The sequence below is a fragment of the Lutra lutra genome, chromosome 17 (genome assembly GCF_902655055.1).
Source record: "Lutra lutra chromosome 17, mLutLut1.2, whole genome shotgun sequence".
Classification (NCBI taxonomy): domain Eukaryota; kingdom Metazoa; phylum Chordata; class Mammalia; order Carnivora; family Mustelidae; genus Lutra; species Lutra lutra.
In genome coordinates, this window is record NC_062294.1 from 48,874,263 (window position 1) to 48,900,005 (window position 25,743).

The window sequence follows — 25,743 nt, forward strand, 5'->3', positions numbered from 1 at the left end:
ATTCCTTGCTAATGCTAGTGGGCTAATGTGAAGGAATGGTTCCTTGTGCAGGGCCGGTTGGGGAGCACATCCGGCCATTGGCCAGCCCTGCATTACATCATCGGCTGTTCACCTCCCATTTTCCCTATAATACTTCTCAGAGTGAGTGTGACAATTCTTAGGCCACCAAGGGTCACAGTGCTCCACTGCTTCTTGAGAGAATTAAAAGTATTTCAGGAGAAAGTTAAAAAGTTAAAAAGACCAAACTGGAATATTGTTTACAAAACAGTTTATTGTAATTAAAAAGCAGGCTCTGGAAATAGACTTTGGTTCAGCCATTTGCCAGTTGAGTAACTGCAAATAAGATGCTTAACCTCTATTCTTCAATTTGTTTGTGTGTTCAGTGTGGATGATAATATCTCTTCTCTTGTGAGGGTGGAAACTTGCTGCCTGGCATATAGTAAGAGCTGTACAGTATTAACTATTATCTTCAATAGATAAAATTATTACTGTATGTGTTAGAAAGTTCTAAGCCAGGGAACAGTTGTTGGCCAAGTACAGCCTCTGTCTTATTTTTGTATGATTGAGAGCTGGAATTGCACACTTGTAAAGAATTTTAGGGAGGAAAAAAAACTAAGGAGAAAGCAAAGAATATGCTACAGATAATGTATATGGACTGCAAACCCTAAAATATTTTCTGGCCCTTAAAAAAAAAAAGATTTATTTATTTTAGAGAGTGAGAGTGCACACAGGGTGGGGAGAGGAGTTGCAAAGGGAGAGGGAGAGATAGTCCAAAGTGGACTCTGCACTGAGTGTAGAACCTGAGCTGGGCTTGATCTCCAGACCCTGAGGTCACGACCTGGGAAAAAAACCAAGAGTCAGATGCTTAACCCACTGTACCACCCAGGCGCGCTATAAAAAAAATTTTTTTAAAGAAGGAAAAGAGGGGCGCCTGGGTGGCTCAGTGGGTTGGGCCGCTGCCTTCGGCTCAGGTCATGATCTCAGAGTCCTGGGATGGAGCCCCGCATCGGGCTCTCTGCTCAGCGGGGAGCCTGCTTCCTCCTCTCTCTCTGCCTGCCTCTCTGCCTGCTTGTGATCTCTCTGTCAAATAAATAAATAAAATCTTTTAAAAAAATAAAAAAAAAATAAGGAAAAGAAACAAAACAAATGCTAATATCACCAGAGAACACACTGAATTGCGACAGTTTGTACATTGAAGGGGGCAAAAAGTGGCAGCCTAGAGTTAAGTGCCAACTTGCTGAGGATTCTGGGAAATGTAGTCGGCCAGCGCCCGAAAGTCAGAGCCACTTCCGTTCCCGCGGGGAGGCGCTGTAAGCCCTTGTTCCGCTGGGGCTTCTGGGAAGGGTGGTCCCCGAGCTGCGACGGGTCCTTGCATTTGCGCTGTGGGAGTGCGAAGCCGGGGTCCTTGGAAACCTTCTGGGACGTGAGTTAGCGCTGCGTCTCTGGCCGGCTCGCCTAAGCGTGGGACCCGCAGGTGCCGCCCCTCGCTCTCAGGGATTAGAAGCCGCGGGGGCGGGCGTCATCTTGGTTTTAGGGCGGGTCGCGCGTCCCAGAGTGGGGGCGGGCGGGGTTCGCTACCGCCGTTTCCCTGGCCTTCCCCACCTCTGCATGCTCTGCCGCCTTCTAGCGACAACGTCCGTAGATTTGCTTAGTTTCTCCGTTTTTCCTTCGTTGAGTGGGATTAAGGGTCGTTCCTCCATCGGGACTGTGTAGTGAGGTTTATGAGAGTTAAATAGATGGGAAGGAAGATGCTTGGAAGCGGTCCCGGCGCGAGAACGGTGGCCGGTTGTCGCCAATCTGCGATTTCTGGGCGAGAAGCGCTCAGTCCCTGAAAACAGTGAGCGCTGCGGGAAGCAGGGCTGTTTAGGATTCCTCAAGACTCCCCACGACCGCACCCCTCCTTTTTTAAAGGAAAGATTGGTCTCACCCCAGTTAGCGCCTGCGATTGTCCACCGTGACTTATTCTGGACCAGAGTGTGTGGGGGGGGAATTGTTGTATCTCCTTTCCCTTCTCCGCCCCAGAGTTCCCAGAGTGTGCAGAGAGGAGAAAGTGTTCCCCTGTCTCTCTGGTAACAGTGTCCCACCCTGAGAAAATTTAACATGCTGTGCCTTTTTTTTTTTTTTTTTTAAAGATTTTATTTATTTATGTTTGAGAGAGAGAGAGCTCTAGGGGTGGGGAGGGCAGAGGGAGAGGGCGAAGACTCGGAGCTGAGCAGGGAGCCCCATGAGGGGCTCGATCTCAGGAACCTGAGATGACCTGATGGGAAGGCAGATGCTTAACCGTCCGAGCCACCCAGGCGCGCTGCTGAGCCGTTTTTGCTCTCAAGTAGGGAACAGACTTTCTTCACTCCTAAGCAGATATTTTTCTACGGTGCACATGTTCAGATGTTTGTAGAATAAATAGGAGATTGGATGAGACATGTGTTGATGAGTAAGTAATAACAATTTGGTAACGTGCTGAGTGCTGGATCGTCCTCTACAGTCTTTATATGGGTTGGTTACCTTAATCTCCCCAACACACACAGTTACTGTGATTATCTGTATTTTACAGATGACAGCGTTGATAGTTGAAGAACTTTTTTATTTATTTCTCCAAAGGCCAACAACAGGGAAGAGACAGAACTGGGAATTTGGGCGCAGGCAATCTGGATTCTTGACCTTTATGCTATATGCTTTTTCAGCCCTAAAATGGTAATCCTGGGGCTTCCAGATTGGGTGGGGGCCGGCAGCCCAGGGGTGAAAGAATTCATCCAAGGCAGAACAGAGAAGACAGAAGTTTATTGAATATACTGCAAGGGAGGAGCAGGCAGGACAGCAAAGGAGAGACTGTTTGCCCCTGGGCAGTGGTGAGGGGTCCCTGGTACAGGGCCGAATGCGGAAGTATGGGGATGTGTGGAATTTTCCCTTTTCTGGTAATCTTAGGAACTGTGCCTGGTTGTGAGTAGCCCACTGGTTAGTTAGGGACTATGGCGGTTTTGAGGCGGGTCACTTAATGAGTCTGTTTGCATTATTAGCTCAGTGGTCACTGTGGGTCTGCCTTGCTCAAGGTTGCGTTGGTCAAGTCTGTCACCAAAACGTGGCCTCTGCAGTAATCCATACATGGACTGAAGGAGAGAGACCATTTGGTAATAATTTGGGACCTTAGAGGACCTGAAAGCTATGCTTATTTAATTACTTTCTTATTTTCTATGACACTGTTTGTTTTCTGATTATGATAGTTTGTGCTTATCACAGAGAGGTTGAGAAATAGAGAAGGCCAAAAATGATCCCTTATCCCAGGATGTAGAGACAGCTGTAAACCTGTTAGTATGTTTCTTTTTAGTTGTTTCTCTGTATTTGCACTTTTCTATGCTTCTCAGAAGTTGTATCAGACTTGTAGTGCTTCTGTATTTCTTAACTTGTGATTATGAACACTTTCTTTCTTTCTTTTTGTTGTTTTTGTGTTATGTTAGTCACCATACAGTACATCATGAGTCATTGTTTGTGTATAACACGCAGTGCTCCCTGCAGTACGTGCCCTCCTTAATAGCCATCATCGGGCTCACCCATTCCCCCACTCCCCTTCCCTCTGAAACCCTTAGTTTGATTCCCAGAGTCCATAGTATGTCATGGTTTGTCTCCCATTCTGATTTCTCCCCCTTCATTTTTCCTTTCCTTCTCCTAATGTCCTCCATGTTATTCCTTATGTTCCACAAATAAGTGAAACCATATGATAATTGGCTCTCTCTGCTTGACTTATTTCACTCAGCACAATCTCCTCCAGTCCCATCCATGTCGATGCAAAAGGTGGGTGTTCATCCTTTCTGATGGCTGCATAATACTCCATTGTGTATGGACCACATCTTCTTTATCCATTCGTCTATTGAAGCTCATCTCGGCTCCTTCCACAGTTTGGCTATTGTGGCCATTGCTGCTCTGAACATTGGGGTGCATATGGCTTTTCTTTTCACTACATCTGTATCTTTGGGGTAAATACCCAGTAGTGCAATTGCTGGGTCATAGGGTAGCTCTGTTTTTAATTTTGTGAGGAACCTGTTTTCCAAAGTGGCTGCACCAACTTGCATTCCCACCAACAGTGTAAGAGGATTCCCCTTTCTCCACATCTTCTCCAACATTTGTTGTTTCTTGCCTTGTCGATTTTTGCCATTCTAACTGGTGTAAGGTGGTATCTCAATGTGTTTTTTTTTTATTTCTTTTTAGTGTTCCAGAATTCATTGTTCATGCACCACACCCAGTGCTCCATGCAATACGTGCCCTCCATAATACCCACCACATGCTCACCCAACCTCCCATCCCCCTCCCCTCCAAAATCAGTTTGTTTCTCAGAGTCCAGAGTCTCTCATGGTTCGTCTCCCGCTCCAATCTCCCCCAACTCAGTCTCTTCAATAAATGCTGCTGGGAAAATTGGACTGCTATGTGTAGAAGAATGAAACTCGACTATTCTCTTACACCACACACAAAGATAAACTCGAATTGGAAAAAAGACCTCAGCATGAGGCAAGAATCCATCAGAATCCTAGAGGAGAACATAGGCAATAACTTCTTCAACATCGGCCACAGCAACTTCTTTCAAGACATGTCTCCAAAGGCAAAGGAAACAAAAGTGAAAATGAACTTTTGGGACTTCATCAAGCTCAAAAGCTTCTGCACAGCAAAGGAAACAGTCAACAGAACAAAAAGCCAACCCACGGAATGGAAGAAGATATTTGCAAATGACACTACAGACAAAGGGCTGATATCCAAGATCTATAAAGAACTCCTCAAACAAAAATGTGATGTTTTTTTTTTAAGATTTTATTTATTTATTTGACAGAGAGAGATCACAAGTAGATAGAGAGGGAGGCAGAGAGAGAGAGAGGGAAGCAGGCTCCCCGCTGAGCAGAGAGCCCGATGCGGGACTCGATCCCAGGACCCTGAGATCATGACCTGAGCCAAAGGCAGCGGCCTAACCCACTGAGCCACCCAGGCACCCTCAAAATGTGATTTTGATTTGACTCTCCCTGATGGCTAATGATGATGAACTTTTTTTCGTGTGTCTGTTAGCCATTTGTATGTCTTCTTTGGAGAAGTGTCTGTTCATGTCTTCTGTGCATTTTTTGACTTGATTATTTGTTTTTTGGGTGTTGAATTTGAGAAGTTCTTTACAGATCTTGGATATCAGCCCTTTGTCTGACATAGACAATGTACTGTAATGAAGTCTCATATTCATCAACCTTGGTCAACCTTCAACTGTTCTAAGTTTTGTGCATCTTGCTATATAATCCTCCCTCCCATTTTTTTTTTTTGCTTGAATATTTTAATGCAAAAAAAAAAAAAAATCCAGACATTGAGGCAAGAGGATTTATACTAGATTATCATAAATATATGGAGGTCAAGGGAGAGAGGACATAAACAATTCCAAAGTCTTTATGTGGTGATTAGGAAAATGGTGGTTATTGAGAAAGCCAGGGGCCCCATAAGAGTTGCAGTTAAAGAGGGGCGCTTCAGTGGCTCCATTGGTTAAGCATCCAGTTTTTGATTTCAGCCCAGATCATGATCTCAGGGTCATGAGATTGAGCCCTGCGTCAGGCTCCGAGCTTGTTGTGGGATCTGCTTGGGATTCTCTCTCTCCCATCCCTCTCATGTGTGTTCTCTTTCTCTCTGTCTCTCTCTAAAATAAATAAATAAAACCTTTTTAAAAAGAGTTGCCGTGAAAGAAAACAGTGTGACAAATTTAATTTGTGCCTTTGGAATTTAATTTGCTCTTGGTTTCCTGAAGACAGATTAAGTCCCCAAACAGTAACAAGGATCCATATAGAGATTTTTTTTGTCCTTTATCTCACTCTGTGGCTACATACAGAAGCTCCAGCTTTTTCAGAGTATTCAGAAGTTGATAGCCATTTACTGATAATACTTCCATGTCCTAAAACAAACTTACTTAGGAACAGAGCAGGACTAATGCATCATTTCTGTGTTTATCACTGTGTCGTAATAATGGAGATGGTGAGAACAATAACTAGTATTTATTGGGAACTTTTTATGAGTCAGGCAGAGTTTCCAGTGTTTTTCGTGTATTAACTCATTTATTCCTCAAAGGAACACTATTGTTATCTCCATGTTACAGATGAGATACAAGAAGATAAGTGGTCTCCAGAAGATCACTCAGCCAGTAACTTGGGCACTCAACTAAAACCATCAGGTCTTAACATAGCCCCTCCCCACCATGTTTTTTTTTTTTTAACAGTATACATTACCAGCTGACACCTGATATGCTTATCTGTTGGTTGGTAAATTATCTACCTTCTCAACTATGGTATCAGCTTCATGAGAGTGGGGACTCTGTTCACTGCTATATCTTTACTATATGGAATTGTGCCTGGCACACAGCAGATGCTCAATGAGTACTCGTTGAATGTATGAATGAACGTGCTTGGTGAGTAGTAATGAGGCTCTCAGCTAGCAGCTTACCTTCTAAAAAGGTGGATAGGTACAAGCAAGATAAATAACTAAAAGATACATTAATATGTTAGAGAGTGCTGATGCCGAGTATCAAAGGGGCATGATTGGGAGGAGAAGGGAAGTGGTGGGGGGGGTGGGTTCAGTTACATAAAGATGTCCGTGGAATATCATTTGAGTAAGGAACTGATGGTGCTATATAAACAAATAAATAAGTTAACTTTAAACATTAACTAAATACCTAAGTAGGGTTTGCTTTATCCAGAGCCCATGATTTACCCTTTTATGATTATTTTACTTTTATTTTATTTTTTTAAGATTTTATTTATTTATTTGACAGACAGATCATAGGCAGTGAGGCAGGCAGAGAGAGAGGGTGAAGCAGGCCCCCTCCTGAGCAGAGAACCCGATGTGGGACTCGATCCCAGGACCCTGAGATCATGACCTGAGCCGAAGGCAGAGGCTTAACCCACTGAGCCACCCAGGCATCCCGATTATTTTACTTTTAAGGATGACTGTGATGTTGCTTGAACCAAGCAAATAAAAAAGGAAACCCAGAGGAAGAAATGGAGCATTTGGAAGATAGAGTTCATCCTCTCCTTCACCACATTAAGAACAGCCTCAGAATCTTACAGTTCTGAGCGAAGGAGATTGGGGAGTCCAATCGTTGCCCCATGGAGTGTCTTCTCAGTCAGCTTTTGATTCTTTGTGTTTTGAGTCCTCAGTATATCCTAGGTGCTGGGGAGAAAAAGGTGTGTTAACATCTCTTAGGCAAAACAGATGCTTAACCACTAATTATCCCCTCGGTGGCCCCCAGGTGATGGAAGGCTTCTTGGAGTCCAGAAGTGGAGAGCTGAGCCAGGGACCCCAGACTTCACGCCCTTTCGCCCACTAAACGCTGTGAAATGTCAGGTCTCCTTGCAAAACTGTAACTGAGCAGAGCAGAAGGTGAAGCAGAAAGAGGGCCCAGGACGAGGGAATTGGTGTCACAAACTGAGATTTCTTCCTGGCTTTGAGAGAATTGGATTCGTTGCTCTCATCTCTATTAGAATACTTCTTTCTGTCTGAAGTAGGAGGAACCATGAACATGAGTGGCTGTTGCCTGTTGGATGCTTATGTGTATTGTGTTCACAGAAACCTCCTACAACACTAGGTGCTAGATACTGTTATGATCCCATCTTACAGATGTGGAAATAGGGCATGAAGAGCTAGGAAGTCAGAAGAGTCCATGGTAGAATCCTGATGGACTGGTTCCAGTATCTCCCAGCAGATCAGTTCCACAGCAGATCTGTGCCCTCGGGCTCTCCTCTCTCTCATCCTTTCCTACATCCTCTTCATGTTTGTGGTTAGGAACGTGGAGACCAGATAAAAACAGGAGCTCTGGAGTCAGAGTTGGACTCAGGCTCATTGTCAACTCTCACCAAACTTTCTGACCTTTGTAGTAACTTAATCTTGTGAATCCTCAGCTTCCTCATCCATTAAATGGGAGCAATAAACCTCATCTCATCACTTAGAGTTTATATAACACTCCAGGTGCTAAGCCAAGGTTGTTTTTTTCTTTTTTTGCAAATTAGAATTATTAATATGAATTCACTATGGCTCCATAATCCAGTTTACAAATTTATTAACTTCTTTTTTAATCTTATCCCATAGTTAGTAAATAGTACTTATTTTTTTTTAACTTTAGGTGTAATTCACATATCATACCATTCACCCTTTATACAATTCCCTGGTTTTTAGTGTATTCACAAGGTTGTATAACCACTACCACTAATTAGTTCCAGGACATTTTCATCACCCCAAAAAGAAACCCCACACCCCTTAGTTTCACCCTTCACCCCCCGCTCTTCGAGCCCCTGTGGCAACCACTAATTCACTTTCTGTCTCTCGATTTGCTTGGGCAGCTTTGCTAGACTTGCTCACCTACTCCTCGGAGCAACGCTGTAAGTTAGGATCTGGGAGTATTATTCATTTAAGTGAGAGACTGTCAGGTTTTTGTTTCAAATGAAAACATCTAGAAGTCATCATTTTAATTAGTTTCCCTTTACCACAGTGAGCATAGGAGAGGGGCAGTCACCACTGGGCCTCTTCCAGCGTCATGCGGAAAACTCACGTGTTCACAGCGTTTACAAAACCAGATACTGATGTCAAGTAAACATCATTTCAAGACAACAGATTATTGAGTAATATACCCAGTTAGAATTAGGGGCTTTTCAGAGGTAAGGTGAATTTCTTAGGACTAAGAATTGTAAGGGGTGCCTGGCTGGCTCAGTCAGGGAAGCGTGGGACTCTTGATCTCAGGGTCCTGAGTTCGAGCCTCACGATGTGGGTAGAGTTTACTTAAATAATAGATAGATGGATAAATAGATAGACAGGAAGAAAGAACTGTACAGGCTCTGAAATCTGGATGTCTCATAAAGTCTCACTTACTGGCTGGGGCGCCAGGGTGGCTCAGTGGGTTAAAGCCTCTGGTTTAACTCTGCTCAGGTCATGATCTCAAGGTCTTGGGATCGAGCCCTGCGTTGGGCTCTCTGCTCAGCAGGGAGCCTGCTTCCTTCTCTCTCTCTGCCTACTTAGGATCTCTGTCTGTCAAATAAATAAATAAAATCTTTGAAAAAAAAAAGACTCATTTACTGGAAATGACAGCATAAGACATTAGCAAGGACGAATTTATGGTGCATTACATCACCTGCCCTTTATTTATTTATTTATTTATTTTTTGCAGCCTCGGGGGAGTCAACGGTGAGTTTCCCCTTCTACCCACAAGCTGACCCTCCCAGCAATCCCGTGACAGAAGCACTCTTGCTTTTGCAGCTGACAGATTTGAGGCACAGATTTGTTTAAAGTTCACACAGAGGGGCCATCTGGGCAGAGCCTACGTCTCATGGCCTCTCTCTTTGCCAGTTCGACCACCCCAGGACTCTGCCCTCTCCCTGAAGCAGCAGGAGAAAATGACCAAGTTTCAGGTGAGTTGAGTTTTGATTTTGATTGAAATTACATGCCTTTTCCTCCAAGATTAGACGCATGTTTTCTCTTCTGTGGGAAGGATCAAGGAGGAAAACCGGTGTTTGCTATGTGCCAGTTACTTAATTTTTGATTAGTTCTTCTTTTGTTTCTGTCCTTAGCTTTTGTTTTGGTTTTAGCTTTGGTTTTATTTTAGCATCGTCTCCATTTCACAAATAACAGCTCAGAAATTTATAGATATCAGAAAATGGAAAAAAAAAAAAAGCCCACATTACTACACTGCATATGTCGGCTGTTTTCCCCGGGCTCTATTTATATAATTGTACTTGCAGTATATGTACGGTTTCCAGTTCTGTCTCTTCACTTGGATATCACTTCAGTTTTTTGTGATTCAGCATTCTTTTGTGTGCTTATCTTAAAAGGGCTTCTAGGGGCACCCACATGGCTCAGTCGGTTAAGCATCTGCCTTCAGCTTGGGTCACGCTGGGCTCAGGATGCTGGGATCGAGTCCCGAGTCGGGCTCCTGGCTCAGCAGGAAGCCTGCTTCTCCCTCTCCCTCTGCCTGCCGCTCCCCCTGCTTGTGTGCAAGTGTGTGCGTGCTCTCTCTATTTCGAATAAATAAAAACAGAATCTTTTTTAAAAATCATTTTTGAGTTACAGTTTGCATATGATTTACATATCATAAAACATTTGATCAGTTTTGACAAATACGCACACCTACATGACCACCACCACAGTCTAGATGTAAACCATTTCTGTCACCACTAAAAGCTCTGGTTCCCTCACGTCCCTTCCCAGTTAATCTCAGTGTCACACACCTGGCTGTAGGCAATGATTGATCTACTTGATGTCACTACAGATTAGATTCATCTTAAGTTTCTTGAGTTTCATATGTTGGTCCTCTTGGGAGCTTCCCAGGTATAATCTGAAATGGGTCCCCATACGTGGGGAGGTGGGGAGAGATGGAAGAAAGGGCCAGCCACTCCGGGTTGGTAGGTGGCAGTTTCACTAAGCAAAGGGATCTTAGCTGTGAGGCCTGTTTGGGTGGCAACAAGATGAATGGATCCCCTCTGCTACCTCCAAATCTTGCAAGTTTGTAAGGAGGCCCTGACTGTCCTCAGTCGTGTATACCATGCAGGTGTTTTCAACATTGTCTCAAGGCTATATCCTTGAAGCAGCCTCTGAGAGCAGGAAGGACAAGCAGAACCCACATCCCAAGGACAGGGAGGAGGTGAGGAGTCCCCAAGTGCCAGGGTCCTGCTCACGGGTCATTTGGCAGTCCTGTCTTGATGACGTTCCCCCCACGCCCCCCACGTAAATGAAGGTGTACAGTTTGTCCTCATTTGGTGTCTGGCTCCATTTGTTCCTCATCATATTTTTGGACACAAATCAACAGTCCTTCTATTGCTGCATAGTATTTCACTGTGTGAGTTTACCGGATTTGGTTATCCATTCACCCGCTGATGGACGTTTAGGTGGCGTCTTGTTTTTGGACATTGGATTGCTCCTTCTGTATTTGTGTATTAGATGTTTGGATGAACACAGCCTTTCTCTCTTTCTCACTGATACTGGGAGGAGAATCTAATCTCTGGGTCATATGCTTAACTTCTTAAGAAATTGTCAAATCATTTTCTGCTGTGGTTGCCTGTTTTCTATTCCTTCCAGCAATGTGTTCGTGTTCCAGTTGGCTCCACATTTTTTTCTAACATTTGATATTTTTCAGTCTTAAATTTTAGTTATCCTATGACAGTTGTGTTGTGATACATCATTGCGGCTTTCATTTGCATATATTTTCCTGATGCCTGAGTTGTTAAATGTCTTTTTTCTGCTTTTTGGTCATCTGCATATCTTCTTTTTGAAAGGTTTGTTCAGTTCTTTTGCTTATTTTTAAACTAAGTTGTTTATCTTTGTAGTGAATTTTAATAGTTCTTTTAATATTCTAAATACATGTCCTTCAGACCCATGGGCATTTAGGTCTTTCATTTATATCTTCTTTCATTTTGGGGGGTCTTGGTTCTTTCCCTCAGTCATGTCTTATAGCTTTCAACATGTGGGTTTCTTACATGTATCCTGTTTAATTTATCCCTAAATGATTTATGTTTTGGGGGTACTATTCTGAATGCTGTTGTTTTTTTTTTAAATTCAATTTCTACTTGTTTTTTGCTAGAATATAGAAATACAATTGACTTTTGTATCTTGACTTTGCTAAATTTGCATATTAAATCTAGAAACATTTTTCTAAGCTGTCAGGATTTTCTGTACAGTCATCAGTAAATAAAGAGTTGTATTTTTTCCATTCCTGTCCCCATTGTATAGACTTCTTTTTCTTCTCTTATTGCACTGGCTAAAACTTTTAGAACAATTTTGCCATATATATCCTTTCCTTGTTCTTTTCTATTTTTTTTTTAGAGATTGTATTTATTGGGCGCCTGGGTTGTTCAGTTGGTTAAGCAACTGCCTTTGGCTCAGGTCATGATCCTAGAGTCCTGGGATCGAGTTCCACATTGGGCTCCCAGCTCCATGGGGAGTCTTCTTCTCCCTCTGACCTTCTCCCCTCTCATGCTCTCTCTCACTATGTCTCTCTCAAATAAATAAATACAATCTTTTTTAAAAAGATTGTATTTATTAGAGAGAGAGCAAGCAAGAGAGTGAGCATGAGGGGGGGGCAGAGAGAGAGGGAGAAGCAGGCACCCCACTGAGCAGGGAGCCCGACCCAGGGCTCTATCCAGGATCCTGGGATCATGACCTGAGCTAAAGACAGATGCCTAACCGACTAATCACCCAGGCACCCCCCTTTACTTGTTCTTTATTTTATTTTATTTATTTGACACAGAGAGAGAAAGCACAAGCAGGTGGAGTAGCAGGCAGAGGAAGAGGGAGGAGCAGGTTCCTGACATGGGGCTCGATCCCAGCACCCTGGGATCATGACCTGAACCAAAGGCAGTTGCTTAACCAACTGACCCACCCAGGCGCCCCTCCTTGTTCTCAATCTTAGGGAGAAAGCATTCAGTCTTCCACCATCTGGTGGGCTTTTTTAGATGTCCATCATTGGGGGTGAGGAAGTTCCCTCTAGTCCTACTTTACTCAGAGTTTTTGTTATGAATGAGCATCAACTTTGTAAGTGCATTTTCTTTTAATAATCTGAAGTCATATGTTTCTTTGGTTCAGTTAAATTCTTTGAAACCCTCTTTTTTAAGCTTGGTTGGGGTGGGCCTAGAGTAACCTTTATTCCAGAGCAATAGCCCTCAGGAGCAATTTTGCCGTACCATGGAACATCTGGCAGTGTCTGGACATTTTGGACTGTCAGGACTAGAGGGTCAGTACCACGGACAGCTACTGGGCAGAGGCCGGGGAGGCTCTTAAATGTCCTACAGTGCACAGGATAGCCCCCCAGAAACACAGAACTGCCTGGTACAAAATGTCAACTGTTGAGAAACTGTTCTAGAGAGATTTACCCTTCTACTGTAGGGCGGCCCTTCAGTTGCTGCCAAATGTCCCTAATGGTGAGTGAGGGCCTTCCATTTGGCTGTTCGGAATTCAAACAACTCTAAGTCCTACTAAGGGAACCATTCAGCCCGTCGCTCCCCAGGTACTTTTTGCCTGGCCTGTGGAGTTTCGTCCTATTATGTGCACAGTGTGGTTTTTAGCAATAAACTCAAAGGGATTCCTGTGCAGATTTCCAGTGCTTTTCTTGGGCATAATTCCCTCCTTTATGGAACTTTGCTCTGCATTTTCCACCTCTCCGGTCTCCCCATTCTGATTTTTCTGTCTCTTCAATTCAGCAAGGCTCTGACTGGGTTCTGCCTTCCTGCACTTGCAGTTTAGAAGTCATCGATGGGCAAACATCTAGGGGGATCGGAGGGCCCGCCTCATTTTTTCCCTTCATTTCAGAGATCAAAGTATTGTGCTTTCAGTGTCTGAAAGCAGTTTGTTTTCATACTCTTTTTCTATTTTACTATTTATAATAGGAGGACTTTTTTATTTTTTATTTATTTTTTATTTTTTGGAGGATTAAAAAAAAAAGATTTTATTTATTCACTTGACAGAGAGAGAGAGAGTGCACAAGCAGTGGGGAGTGGCAGTCAGAGGCAGAGGGAGAAGCAGGCTTCCGGCCAAGCAGGGAACCCAAGGTAGGGCTTGATCCCAGGACCCTGAGATCATGACCTGAGCCGAAGGCAGAAGCTCAACTGACTGAGCCCCCCCAGTCACCCCGGAGGACCTGTTTCGTACCAGTTATTCTGTTACAGCCAGAAACAGAGGTTTCTGTCACCTGCATTTTTTTTTAAAGATTTTTTTTTAATTTATTTGACAGATCACAAGCAAGCAGAGAGGCAGGCAGAGAGAGACAGGAGGAGGAGGCAGGCTCCCTGCTGAGCAGAGAGCCTGATGCGGGGCTCGATCCCAGGACCCTGGGACCATGACCTGAGCCGAAGGCAGAGGCTTTAACCACTGAGCCACCCAGGCGTTCTGTCACCTGCATTTTTGATGACTGCATGATATTTCAATGAATTGATGTTCCTTAAACCAAAAAAAAAAAAAAAAAAAAAGATTCCCGGGGCACCTGGGTGGCTTAGTTGGTTAGGCATTTGATCCCAGGGTCCTAGCATTGAGCCCCAAATTGGGCTTCCCGCTCAGCAGGAGTCTGCTTCTCCCTCTCCCTCTGTGTACGTGTGCGCGAGTGTGTTTTCTCTCTCTCTCTGGTAAATAAATAAAACCTTAAATTTAAAATATTCCCTAATCCTAGGGATGCCTGGGTGGCTCAGTTGGTTAAGCGGCTGCCTTCGGCTCAGGTCATGATCCCAGCGTCCTGGGATCGAGTCCCACATCGGGCTGCTTGCTCAGCAGGAAGCCTGCTTCTCCCTCTGCCTCTGCCTGCCACTCTGTCTGCCTGTGCTCACTCTCTCAAAAAAAAAAAAAAAAAAGTTTAAAATATTCCCTAATCCTAGACATTTAAGTTTAAGATTTTTTCAAAGGATTTCTTTATTTGAGAGAGCGAGACTAGGACAGGGAGGGGCAGAGGGAGAGGGAGAGAGTCTCAAGCAGACTCCCTGCTGAGTGTGAAGCTGGAGGCAAGACTCAGTCTCACAACCCTGAGGTCATGACCTAAGCTGAAATCAAGAATCAGATGCTTACCCGACTGAGCCACCTAGGAGCCCCAGGAGTTTAAGATTTTTAAAAAATGTTTTAGAGAACACTGCTGTAACAGTTTCCCTGCATAAAAGCTCAGCTCTCAAAAAGTAATTCTGGAAACTGCCCCTTCTGGGAAGAGGGAGGACATGTTATTCTTCCCACTAAGTACAGCTAAAAATCCTGGATGTTATATGTAAAGCAAACATGAAAGGTGGAGAGAAGGCCAACTGGCTAAGGACCTAACTTGTGGAGTGACATGGTGATGAGATACTTGGCCTTTCTTTTTGCCTCATGTACCCCAGACTTCTTGCTGGAGAAGATGGCAACATGGAAATACCAATGAGTTCAGACCAAAAAGCCCAAGAAAGCCTTCTCTGACCAGAGCGTGAGGAAAGGGCAGCTTAGCAAGACAGAAAACTTTTAGATTCTTTTTCAAAGAATCTAAAAAAAACTTTTAGTTCTTTTTCAAACACACACACACACACACACACACACACACACACACACACACACACACACACACACCTGGAGCCCCACACCCACCCCTACGAGGGTATAACAAGGAGCCTAGACTTCCTGCCTTGCCAGGCTGTAATGAGCCACCCCAACCCCACTGTCAGGGAGTAATGAGGACCCACCTGCCACTGGCGTCAGTGGAGACAATGTGGGAGCCTGGACTTCCGCACTCACCTAGCAGCAATGAGCTGCCTCTCCTTTTCCCAGTGTGGCTGGTGTCAGGGGAAGCCTAGTGGAAATTCAGGGCTTTGACTACTACCCAGTGGAGTTGAGGGAAACCCCCACCATCCCTCATGTCAGTAGAAGCCAATGGGGAGCTCTGGGTGTGGTGCATAAACAATGAATTTTGGAACACTGAAAAAAAAATTTTTTTAAAGTGTAGTTATATAATTTTATAAATAAAATAATTAAAAACTAAAAGAAGAAGAAGAAGAAGAAGAAGAAGCCAATGGGGAACAGTAGCAACCTACCTCCGCCCATTTCAGCCAGGATATAATATTCTCTCCATAGACCTAGTAAAGGGCCAGAAGTCGGAGCCCAGAAGTAGTGACCTTCTCACTCCACCAGATGTCAACAGAGGCCAAGTGGAGAATCTGGGCTTATGTCCCTGAGCTGGTAGTAACAAAGCTCTGTCTCCCTTCCCCTTTGAAAGATGTGTCAGAGGAGGCCTAGTCAAACAGAAGATTTTACTGAAATCACGAGTCTGATTACATAATAACTCAAAAGGTTCAAGTTCCAGTGGAAAATCACTTGGTTTACAAGAACCGTGAAATCTCAGCTGGTTTGAAAGATGATCAACAGACACAGTAAGATGATGCTCACTGATGGTAGTTCTCAGTTATAAGAGATACAAAATGTCCATTATCTGACAAAGACTTCCTTATTGTGTTAAATATTCATAACATATATTATTTTAAGTGGTTTTAAGTATACCGCTCAATGACATTAAGTACATTCACAGTGTCGTGCAAGCATTACCGCCACACATCTCCAGAACTTTTTCATCTTCAAACTGAAACTCTGTACCCATTAAACAGTAACTCCTATTACCACCTCCCCACCCCGCCTCTGGAAACCACCAGTTTACTTTCTGTCTCTATGTATTTGACTATTTTAGATACCTCATATAGGTAGAATCATATACATGGTCCTTTTTATGATGGCTTATTATTCACTTAGCATAATGTCTTCTAGATTCATCCATTGGATAAAGATTTTAGAGCAGCTATCATATTAAGGAGGGCACGTATTGATGGAGCACTGGGTGTGGTGCATAAACAATCTTGGAACATGAAAAAATTAAAAAAATAAGCAATTACAGACTTCTTATTTAAACTAGATGTTTCTTTAAGGTTTGATAATGAGGAAGATAAACACACAAACTATTCTGGGGTCTTCCCCCCTTTTCAGTACTCTGTTGTCTTTACTAACAGTAGTAGCAATAGTAAATGCAATAATAACAGCTAAAAAGAAAAAAGGAAGTACACCAAGACATAGTCTAGTTAAACTTCTGAAAACTAACAACAAAGAAAAAAATTTTTAAGGGAGAGAGACACGACACCTTAGCTATAAGGGAAAAAACATTCAAAGACTGTGGATTTCTCATCAGAAACCATGGTGGCCCGAAGAAAATGACACACTATTTTTTATTTTTTTTAAAGATTTTATTTATTTATTTGACAGAGAGAGATCACAAGTAGACAGAGAGGCAGGCAGGGGGGGCGGGGAAGCAGGCTCCTCGCTGAGCAGAGAGCCCGATGTGGGACTCGATCCCAGGACCCCGAGATCATGACCCGAGCCGAAGGCAGCGGCCCAACCCACTGAGCCACCCAGGCGCCCGACACACTATTTTTTAGATTATTTATTTGACAGACAGAGATCACAAGTAGGCAGAGGCAGGCAGAGAGAGAGGAGGAAGCAGGCTCCCTGCTGAGCATAAAGCCTGATGCGGGGCTCGATCCCAGGACCCTGAGATCATGACCTGAGCTGAAGGCAGAGGCTTTAACCCACTGAGCCACCCAGGTGCCCCGATACACTATTTTTAAAGTGCTGAATGAGAAGAGCTGTCAACTATTGCCAGTTATGCTGGAAATAAATAAAAATTAAAAACATATCACCCAGGGTGGCTGGGTGGCTGAGTCAGTTAAGCCTCTGCCTTCAGCTCAGGTCATAATCCTAGTTTCCTGGGATCGAGTCCCACATCGGGCTCCTTGCTTGGCGGAGAGCCTGCTTCTCCCTCTGCCTGCCTTTCCCCCTGTTTGTGTTCTTTCTCTCTCTCTGACAAATAAATAAAAATAAAATCTTTTTAAAAAATAAAATAAAAAAATAAAAAATATGACTCAACTTTATGCAGTCTTTAAGAAACTCACCTCAGGGGGCTCCCTTCTACTTGCTAGATGGGATGCTACCTTATTCATGAAACACTTTATAAAACTAATTAGATGTTCAAGTTAAAAAAAAACAACCTCACTTCAAATATAATGGTATCAGCAGGTTGAAAAGTAAAAGGGTGGAAAAAGATACACCATGCAAACATTAATCAAAAGAAAGCAGGGGTGACTAAATTAATGTGGAACTGTACTCATACACTTACCATATCAATTATAATTACATTAATAAAAACAAGCATCCGTTGAGGACCTACTCTGTGGCAGATGTATGTGTTCTATACATCTGTCCGGTGGACATCTGCGACGATGGAGATCGTCTAGATTGTGCTGTCCAATATGGTGGTCATTAGCCACATGTGGCTCTTGACCACTTGAAACATGGCTAGTGCAACTGAGGGAGTGAAGTTCTAATTTTATGTAATTTAAAATTTAAATTTACCTAGTCACATGTGAGTCACATGGCTACTGAATCGGGCAGCACAGTTATGAAAACATTATATATATATATCCACTTACATAACTAGCCATCTTCCAGCATGGACACCGTCACATAGATGAGGAAATAGATTAAGGATTTGTCTGAAGATCTTACAGCTTGTGAGGGCCAGGGCTTGGGGACTTACACGGTATAGCAAGAAACACTGAACACTTGGACACTTTGAATGCTGTTGTGGGTAGGTGGCATGGCCTTCAGACTGCAGAGGGTCCTTTGTCTCGCTCCCCAAGAAGGGTGACCTGTTGGTTTGTCAGATTGTAATGAAGTGATAGTCCCCTGATGTAGTGATTTTGTGAATCAGAAAGGAAAGACAAAAATTATTTGTTGGGACTGCTGGGACTAAATTGACTTAACATCTCTGGGACGATTTGGTAGTACCGATCAAATTATAAACTGTATATAACCCATGATTCCAGAATTACTGTTCTAGGGCACTGACTGTAGGGATACTCACAAGTGTTACCATGTTAAATATACAGGGATTATTTGTAATTGGTTGTGTTCTTTTTTAAAAAATCATGTTCAGGGCGCCTGGGTGGCTCAGTGGGTTAAAGCCTCTGCCTTCGGCTCCGGTCATGATCCCGGGGTCCTAGGATCGAGTCCCACGTGGGGCTCTCTGCTCAGCGGGGAGCCTGCTTCCCTTCCTCTCTCTCTGCCTGCCTCTCTGCCTACCTGTGATCTCTGTCAAATAAATAAATAAAATTTAAAAAAATAAATAAAAATCATGTTCAGTACATCTTAGTTTTTTTTTTTTTTAAGATTTTTTATTTATTTATTTGACAGAGAGAGATCACAAGCAGGCAGAGAGGCAGGCAGAGAGAGAGGAGGAAGCAGGCTCCCCGCTGAGCAGAGAGCCTGATGCGGGGCTCGATCCCAGGACCCTGAGATCATGACCTGAGCCGAAGGCAGCGGCTTAACCCACTGAGCCACCCATGCACCCCAGTACATCTTAGTTTTTGACGTAGTTTTCAGTGGTTCATTAGTCGCGTGGAACAGCCAGTGCTCATCATAGCACATGCCCTCCTTAATGCCCATCACCTGGTTATCCCATCCTCCCCCATCCCTCCTTTCTGCAACCCTCAGCTTTCAAATTGCAATTAAACTTTAAAATTTTAACTTTAATTTGAAATTTTTAATTATTTTAAATTTTAAATTAGTTTTTAGTTTTTTAGTCATATGTTTGATGTGACTGTGGCAAAGTCATGGAAATGACATGTGGGGTGGAGAAGAGGAAACCACTTAGGTAGAGCCAAGGCCCTCAGAATCCAGAACAGCGTCTCACCCATCCTCCCACCTTCTTAGTGCGCCTTGTCCCCACTGGCCATTGGTTATGAGATGAAGTTGCGTGTGCTTGGTGTTGTAGGAGGTGGTGACATTCAAGGACGTGGCAGTGGTCTTCACCAGAGAGGAGCTGGGCCTGCTGGATCCCATCCAGAGGAAGCTGTACCAGGATGTGATGCTGGAAAACTTCAGGAACCTGCTCTCTGTGGGTGAGCACAGGGGCTCTCTCTGACTCAACGTCAGCCCCCTGGAATGTCTTGGTTTCAAATGTTTAAGACTTGGGGACTCTTAGAGTGCTTCCCCAAACTTGGGGGTCTCAGGTTCCTCATTCTGGTGGGACACCTTCTCTGTACCTTGTCTGTTTTTTGTCAGATTACGGTTGCGACATCTTGTGAGGTTTATAATCAGTTGGTGACTTACGTCATTATTGTGTTGAATGAGACAGGTCAGAAATGGCATAGCTCCTTGTTAGGAGCTACATACTGTGCAACAGAAATTGTGAGCAAAAGCAGGAAAGGAAATGTGGCGGGAGTAGGTTGTGGTTAGAGTGAGGTCAGCATATCTGTGTGCTTGTATCCCGGATCACAACGTAAAAGGTATTTGTTACAGCAAGTCACGGTCAGAATTTGGGAAAATACTACGTAAAGAGCGTAAAGACTGTAATTCTGGAATTAGCATTTTTGCCTTCAATTTATGCACGTTGTACAAGCGCCATTTCTTTTTTCATAGGCTGTGAACCCTTCAGATTAGATACGACATTATCATTGGGGAGAGAAGAGAAGCTTTGGATGCGGGAGGCAGAAACCCAGCGGGGTGGGCATTCAGGTGAGAGGCGGGCAGCTCGGGGTCCTCACCACCTCCCTGATGGCCAGCCCGCCCCCGCCCCCACCCCGCATCCGTTACCCTGCCTCAGTGCAGCAGCTCGCCCCGCTGCCTCCCTGCCCCAGGGGGCGGTTCTGCACATGTTCTGCACATGCGCGAGGTCCCGGAAGTCAGCCCATGTCCCTCCACGTGTTAAGTCTTTTTTTTTTTTTTTAAGATTTTATTTATTTATTTGACAGAGAGAAATCACAAGCAGGCAGAGAGGCAGGCAGAGAGAGAGGAGGAAGCAGGCTCCCTGCTGAGCAGAAAGCCCGATGCGGGGCTTGAACCCAGGACTTGGGATCATGACCTGAGCCGAAGGCAGCGGCTTAACCCACTGAGCCACCCAGGCGCCCCCACGTGTTAAGTCTTATGTGACTTCTGTCTTGGTACAACCCGCAGTCCTCATGGTGGCCGTTTGGACAGTAGCTTGTCCTGACCTGTGCTCCCTGCTTCACGCTGGGTGAGCGCTGCCCCTCCCCGCACAGTTCCATCCTCCCTGCTCTGGCCTCCCCTCTCTCCCTTCCTTCCCCCTTCTCTTCGCTCCCTCCTTCCTCCATTTATCTTTAATTTGTATATCCCTCAGTAAACCCGGCCTGAGATAACAGCAGTGGTCATTCCTACTGGATATGAGCAGCACAAAGCCCAAACCAAATCAAACAAACAAAAATCCAGAAAAATCCCTCTGCGAATCTGGTGTCGTGAGTAGTGAGGGGAAGGTCTTCCCGGTCCTTCAGTTGTTTCTTCCCGTGTATCCTTCTGCTGTGTGAGGCTGAATGCGGTGAGGCATGTTGGATGCTCGCCCCATCCAACTCGCTGCCTTGTTCTTACGTATAAACCTAACCTTGCGGGGTAGGATCCCAGTGATTACCATGGTCTGTTTGCTGCTGCTTTTTTTTTTTTTTTTTTTTTTATTTATTTGTTCGTGAGAGACAGAAAGAGAGAGGCTGAGGCAGAGGGAGAATCAGGCTCCCCGCTGAGCAGGGAGCCCAATGCGGGACTCCATCCCAGGACCCCGAGATCATGACCTGAGCCGAAGGCAGACGCTTCACCAACTGAGCCCCCCAAACGCCCTGTCTGTTTGCTTCTAATTAAGTAGTTTCCAGGTTGCTTTGCCTGCATGTACAAATCTATACTTTTATTTTTTAAATTTTGTCCTTTTTACTGATATATATCTCAGATATAGAAAACTGCACCAATCGTAAACGTATAGCCCCATGAATTTTCAGGGCATAAAATGACTTATGTGCCTCACAGTTCTTTTTACTGAGGTACAATTTAAATTTGCACATCCTCAGTGTGCAGTTCTGACAACCGGACAGTCCTCTGTAAGCCGTATTCCTCAGAACGCGGAACAATCTCACAGCATATTCTGTTCCCCTGTCCCTTATTTTTTAAAATATTTTATTTATTTATTTGACAGACGGAGATCACAAGTAGGCAGAGAGGCAGGCAGAGAGAGAGAGGGGGAAGCAGGCTCCCTGCTGATCAGAGAGCCCGATGCGGGGCTCGATCCCAGGACCCTGAGATCATGACCTAAGCTGAAGGCAGAGGCTTTAACCCACTGAGCCATCCAGGCACTCCTCCCCTGTCCCTTATTAAAAGCTCTTTAAGCAAACATCAGAACACCCCAGGATTTTGTGTTTTGTCTATCCATCTAGGTGCCCTGCCCCATCTGTGAAGAATCTTCTTGAGGTCTGTTTTTACTGCACAGAAGCACAGACTGAAGGGTTTCTTCTCCCTTAATGATCTTCACAAACAGAAGCTCACAGAGAAGGATCCTAAGTGGATCCCACTGTTCGTGCTCCTCCCGGAGACAGTTTGCACGAGCAGAATAAGCCAGCGTGACTGAAGGACTATTTCAGAACATTGTTAATGTCCACTTGATTAGAAGTTCTGTGGCACTTGTATTAACGACCTACTGCTATAAAACAGATTACTCTTGAACTTATTGGCTTACAGCCACAAATATTTATTTACAGTTAATGTGAACCCAGGAATCTTGGGGCAAGTTTCTGGGTGGTTCAGGCTCCGGGTTTCATGAAGTCACTGACAAGGAGCCCCCGGGCTGCAGCTGAGGGCCTGATGGGGCCGCAGGATCTACTTCCAAGATGGGCTCATTCACATTGTTGTTGGCAAAATACCTCAGTTCCTTGCTGGCTGTTTGGCATCTCAGTTCTTTGTCAAGTGGGCCTCTCCCTACGGTTGCCTGAGTGTCCTTAAAACATGGCACCTGGTTTCCCCAAGCGCTGTGGAGAGCGGAAGGCAGAAGCCACCATGTCTTCCCTGACCTAACCTTGGAAATGACATAGCATCACTTCTGCCATGTTCTGTTGGTTTCATAGACTGATCCTGGTACATTGTGGGAGGGGACCTCTGTCGGGGTATGGATACTCGGAGGCAGGGACCACTGGGTCACCATCTTGTGTGCCGACCGCCACAGCACCTTTTGTGCACGTATGAGCCCACAAAACCTGAAAAATGACATTAACCTTCCAGGCTTATCAGAAAATCCAGCCCAATTAAGTGACCACGATGGCCATAGGATTTTACTCCTATGGGATGTGTCCACTGTGGGATTACATTTTCTAGGTGTTATTTTTTTTTTCTAGTTACAATGTTCATCAGTTGAATATCATATATTAGGACTTCATGGGAATAAAGGGGAATTCTCTCAAATCTAGCTTGTTTAGTGTGTGTTTACTGGCTAAATTAAGGATATAAACATCCCATTGCATGGATTCATTTGGACAGAGGAAGTATTTCCTTTTGCAAATACATTCTTTTTTTTATTTTTTTTACAAATACTTACATTTATTTGCAAATACATACAATCACTTTTCAAAGATGTCCTCTCTTTTTTTTCTGCGGGAACTCTTGGCATCACCTGATAATCCCATCTGTAAACAGATGTAAAAAAAGACAGATTCAGCCTTCCGTAGCCATTTTTGGCTTGTCTTTTACAAATACGCAGATAGTGTGATATAACCGTGATTTTAAGGCTTATAAATATGTACAATTCTGTAGCTCTTACACACCTGCTGCAGAAAAGGCAAGAATTATTTAAGTGATTATTTTTATGGACAAGGAAGTAAAGTTTCTCCTCTATATAATCTTTCTGGGACATCTTTTTGTTGCTCTGAAGCCTTGTATTTCTAATTTTGATCCCAGACATTAGTTTTGGTATCATTGGAAATAAGTCTTCTTGGCCCTTAGCGGGCAGGAGCCTAATCATTACCTCTTCATTTCCGTAGGCATAAAAAAGCCAGTGAGAAAGTCAAGCTGAAGTCTTTATGGGTTGAATAAGTTCTCTTGGTTTGATTGACCGATGAAATATTTCACTTGTCCACATTTTCACCTCTGAATCCTCTTTATCCTTCCAGGGCTCAGGAATCGAAATGAGATAGAGACTTTTCAAAAAGTAGGACTAAGCTACCTTTTACATGAAGATGTTACATGCTGGCAGCTGTGGGAACAATTTACAAGTAAATTAGCCAGAAATCAAGACTCCATAATAAATCTGCAAAGCAAGAAGTCCAAGTCACCAAAACAAAGTGGTTCCTCCTGTCAGATGTGGGCAGGAGAATCTCCTCTGGTTTCTGAAGATGAAAACTATGTAATAAAGCTTCAAGGGGAGAGTTCCAATAATATCAGAAGTCGAGAGTTTCCAATTAAGACCACTGGTGATTTCTGGAAGAAAATCTGTCTGAGAGAGTCACACAATTACCAGAGTAGGTGTCGGCAAGTCGACATAAAAAATAAACCATGTAACTGTGACTGTTTTGTTACGACAAGGACCTCCCATCATCATGATCAGGAAGAACACAAAAGCAGGAAGGCTTGTAGTCACAGTGATTGTGGAAAAGACTTCACGAGGGAATCACGTCAACATAGCATGACCCACTCAGGAGGGAAGCGCGATGTACATAGTAAGTGTGGGCAGGACATCAGTGACAGCTCAGTGTTTTGCATTTGCCAGAGCATTCACTCAGGGGAGAAATGTGGTAGGAATGATGAGTGTGACGGGGGCTTCAGTGAGAGCTCAGACCTGCAAAATCATTGGGGAGTCAACACAGGAGAAAAGCCCTGCAAACATCCAGTATGTGCTAAGAGCTTCAGTCAGAACTCCTGTCTTCCCACCCGGGAGCCCCTCCACCCAGGAGGGGATCTGTATGGGTGTGACATGTGTGGGAAGGGCTCCAGTCATAGCCTCCATCTCAGCGTTTGCTGTGTAGATGACACTGGAGAGAAATCCTCTGACTGTGAGATATGTGATAAAGGCTTCAATCAGACATCACAACTTTAGGCCTATCAGAGAGCCCAGCCTAGAGACAGAACCTACAAATGGGAGGCATGTGACGGGCTAGTTAATCAGAATCCTGGTCCTCTCCAAAGAGTTCACTTGGGAGAGAAACCATATAAATGTGAGGTATGTGGGAAGGACTTCAGTAAGGCCTCAAATCTTCAAGCCCATCAGAGAATCCACACCGGAGAGAAGCCATATAAATGTGATGTGTGTGATAAGAACTTCAGCCGGAATTCCCACCTTCAGGCCCATCAGCGAGTCCACACAGGAGAAAAACCATACAAGTGTGACACATGTGGTAAGTACTTCACTCAGATTTCCCATCTTCAGGTCCATCAGAGAGTCCACACAGGAGAGAAGCCATACAAATGTGAGACATGTGGTAAGGGCTTTTGTCAGAGTTCCCATCTTCAAGACCATCAGAGAGTCCACACTGGAGAGAAACCTTACAAATGTGATGTGTGTGGGAAGGGTTTCAGTTGGAGCTCCCATCTTCAAGCCCATCAGAGAGTCCATACGGGGGAGAAACCCTACAAATGTGAAGAATGTGGGAAAGGCTCCATCTGGAACTCATATCTTCATGTTCATCAGAGGATCCACACGGGAGAGAAACCCTATAAATGTGGCAGTGTGGGAAGAGCTTCAGTCAGACCTCACATCTTCAAGCCCATTGGAGAGTCCATATGGGAGATAAACCCTACAAATGTTTTGACTGTGGTAAGGGCTTTAATAAAAGTTCACATCTTCAGGTTCATCAGAGAGCCCATAGTGGTGATAAACCCAGTCCATGTGATGAGTGTGATAAAAATGTTCTTCAGAATGTAGACTTCTCATTTTCATCAGAAAATCCACACAGCAGAGAATATTTGTAAAATACTGTGTTTAAAAAAAAATACTGTGTTTTAAAATTCAGGAGAGAGCTGAATTTTTTTATCATCCTGTTTGTTGTATCATCGTAGACAGTGTTTCCAGCAGAGCCCAAATTTCACAGTCCTCCAGATGTAGAAACCCTGTGAGAATGGCACAGAAAGTTTCAGTCAGAACCTTCACATCCAGCCTAATCTACACAGGAGAGAGGCCTTAAAAGGGATAAGCAAGGTCAGGACATTAGCAGCAGTGTAGGGAGGGACATGACGAAGTCTTTGTCCATTAGAAGAGAAGCTCCATGGGGGCAGGAACTTTGTTTACTGTTCAATGACCCTGACCTCAGACCAGTACTTAACAAACAGTAGGTGCCCTGGAAATGTCTAACTTGGTGGAGAGGAAAACTATTATAAATAAGACAAATACTTAAAAGTTGTAAGGAGCTCAGCCCCAGTTAGTCATTATCAGTTCTACCTGGAAAATGATTCATTATTATTATT

General features: G+C 44.1%; 1 protein-coding gene across 1 annotated transcript; it reads left to right on the forward strand.

The window, feature by feature from the left end:
* Positions 1 to 1,396: 1,396 nt before the first annotated feature.
* Positions 1,397 to 25,148, forward strand: ZNF233 (zinc finger protein 233). The gene is given in 7 exon segments (XM_047711210.1): positions 1,397 to 1,423; positions 9,161 to 9,401; positions 19,295 to 19,421; positions 19,942 to 20,037; positions 23,457 to 25,004; positions 25,007 to 25,117; positions 25,120 to 25,148. Coding segments are annotated over 6 exon segments (1,926 nt in total). The 5' UTR covers positions 1,397 to 1,423; positions 9,161 to 9,386.
* Positions 25,149 to 25,743: the final 595 nt, after the last annotated feature.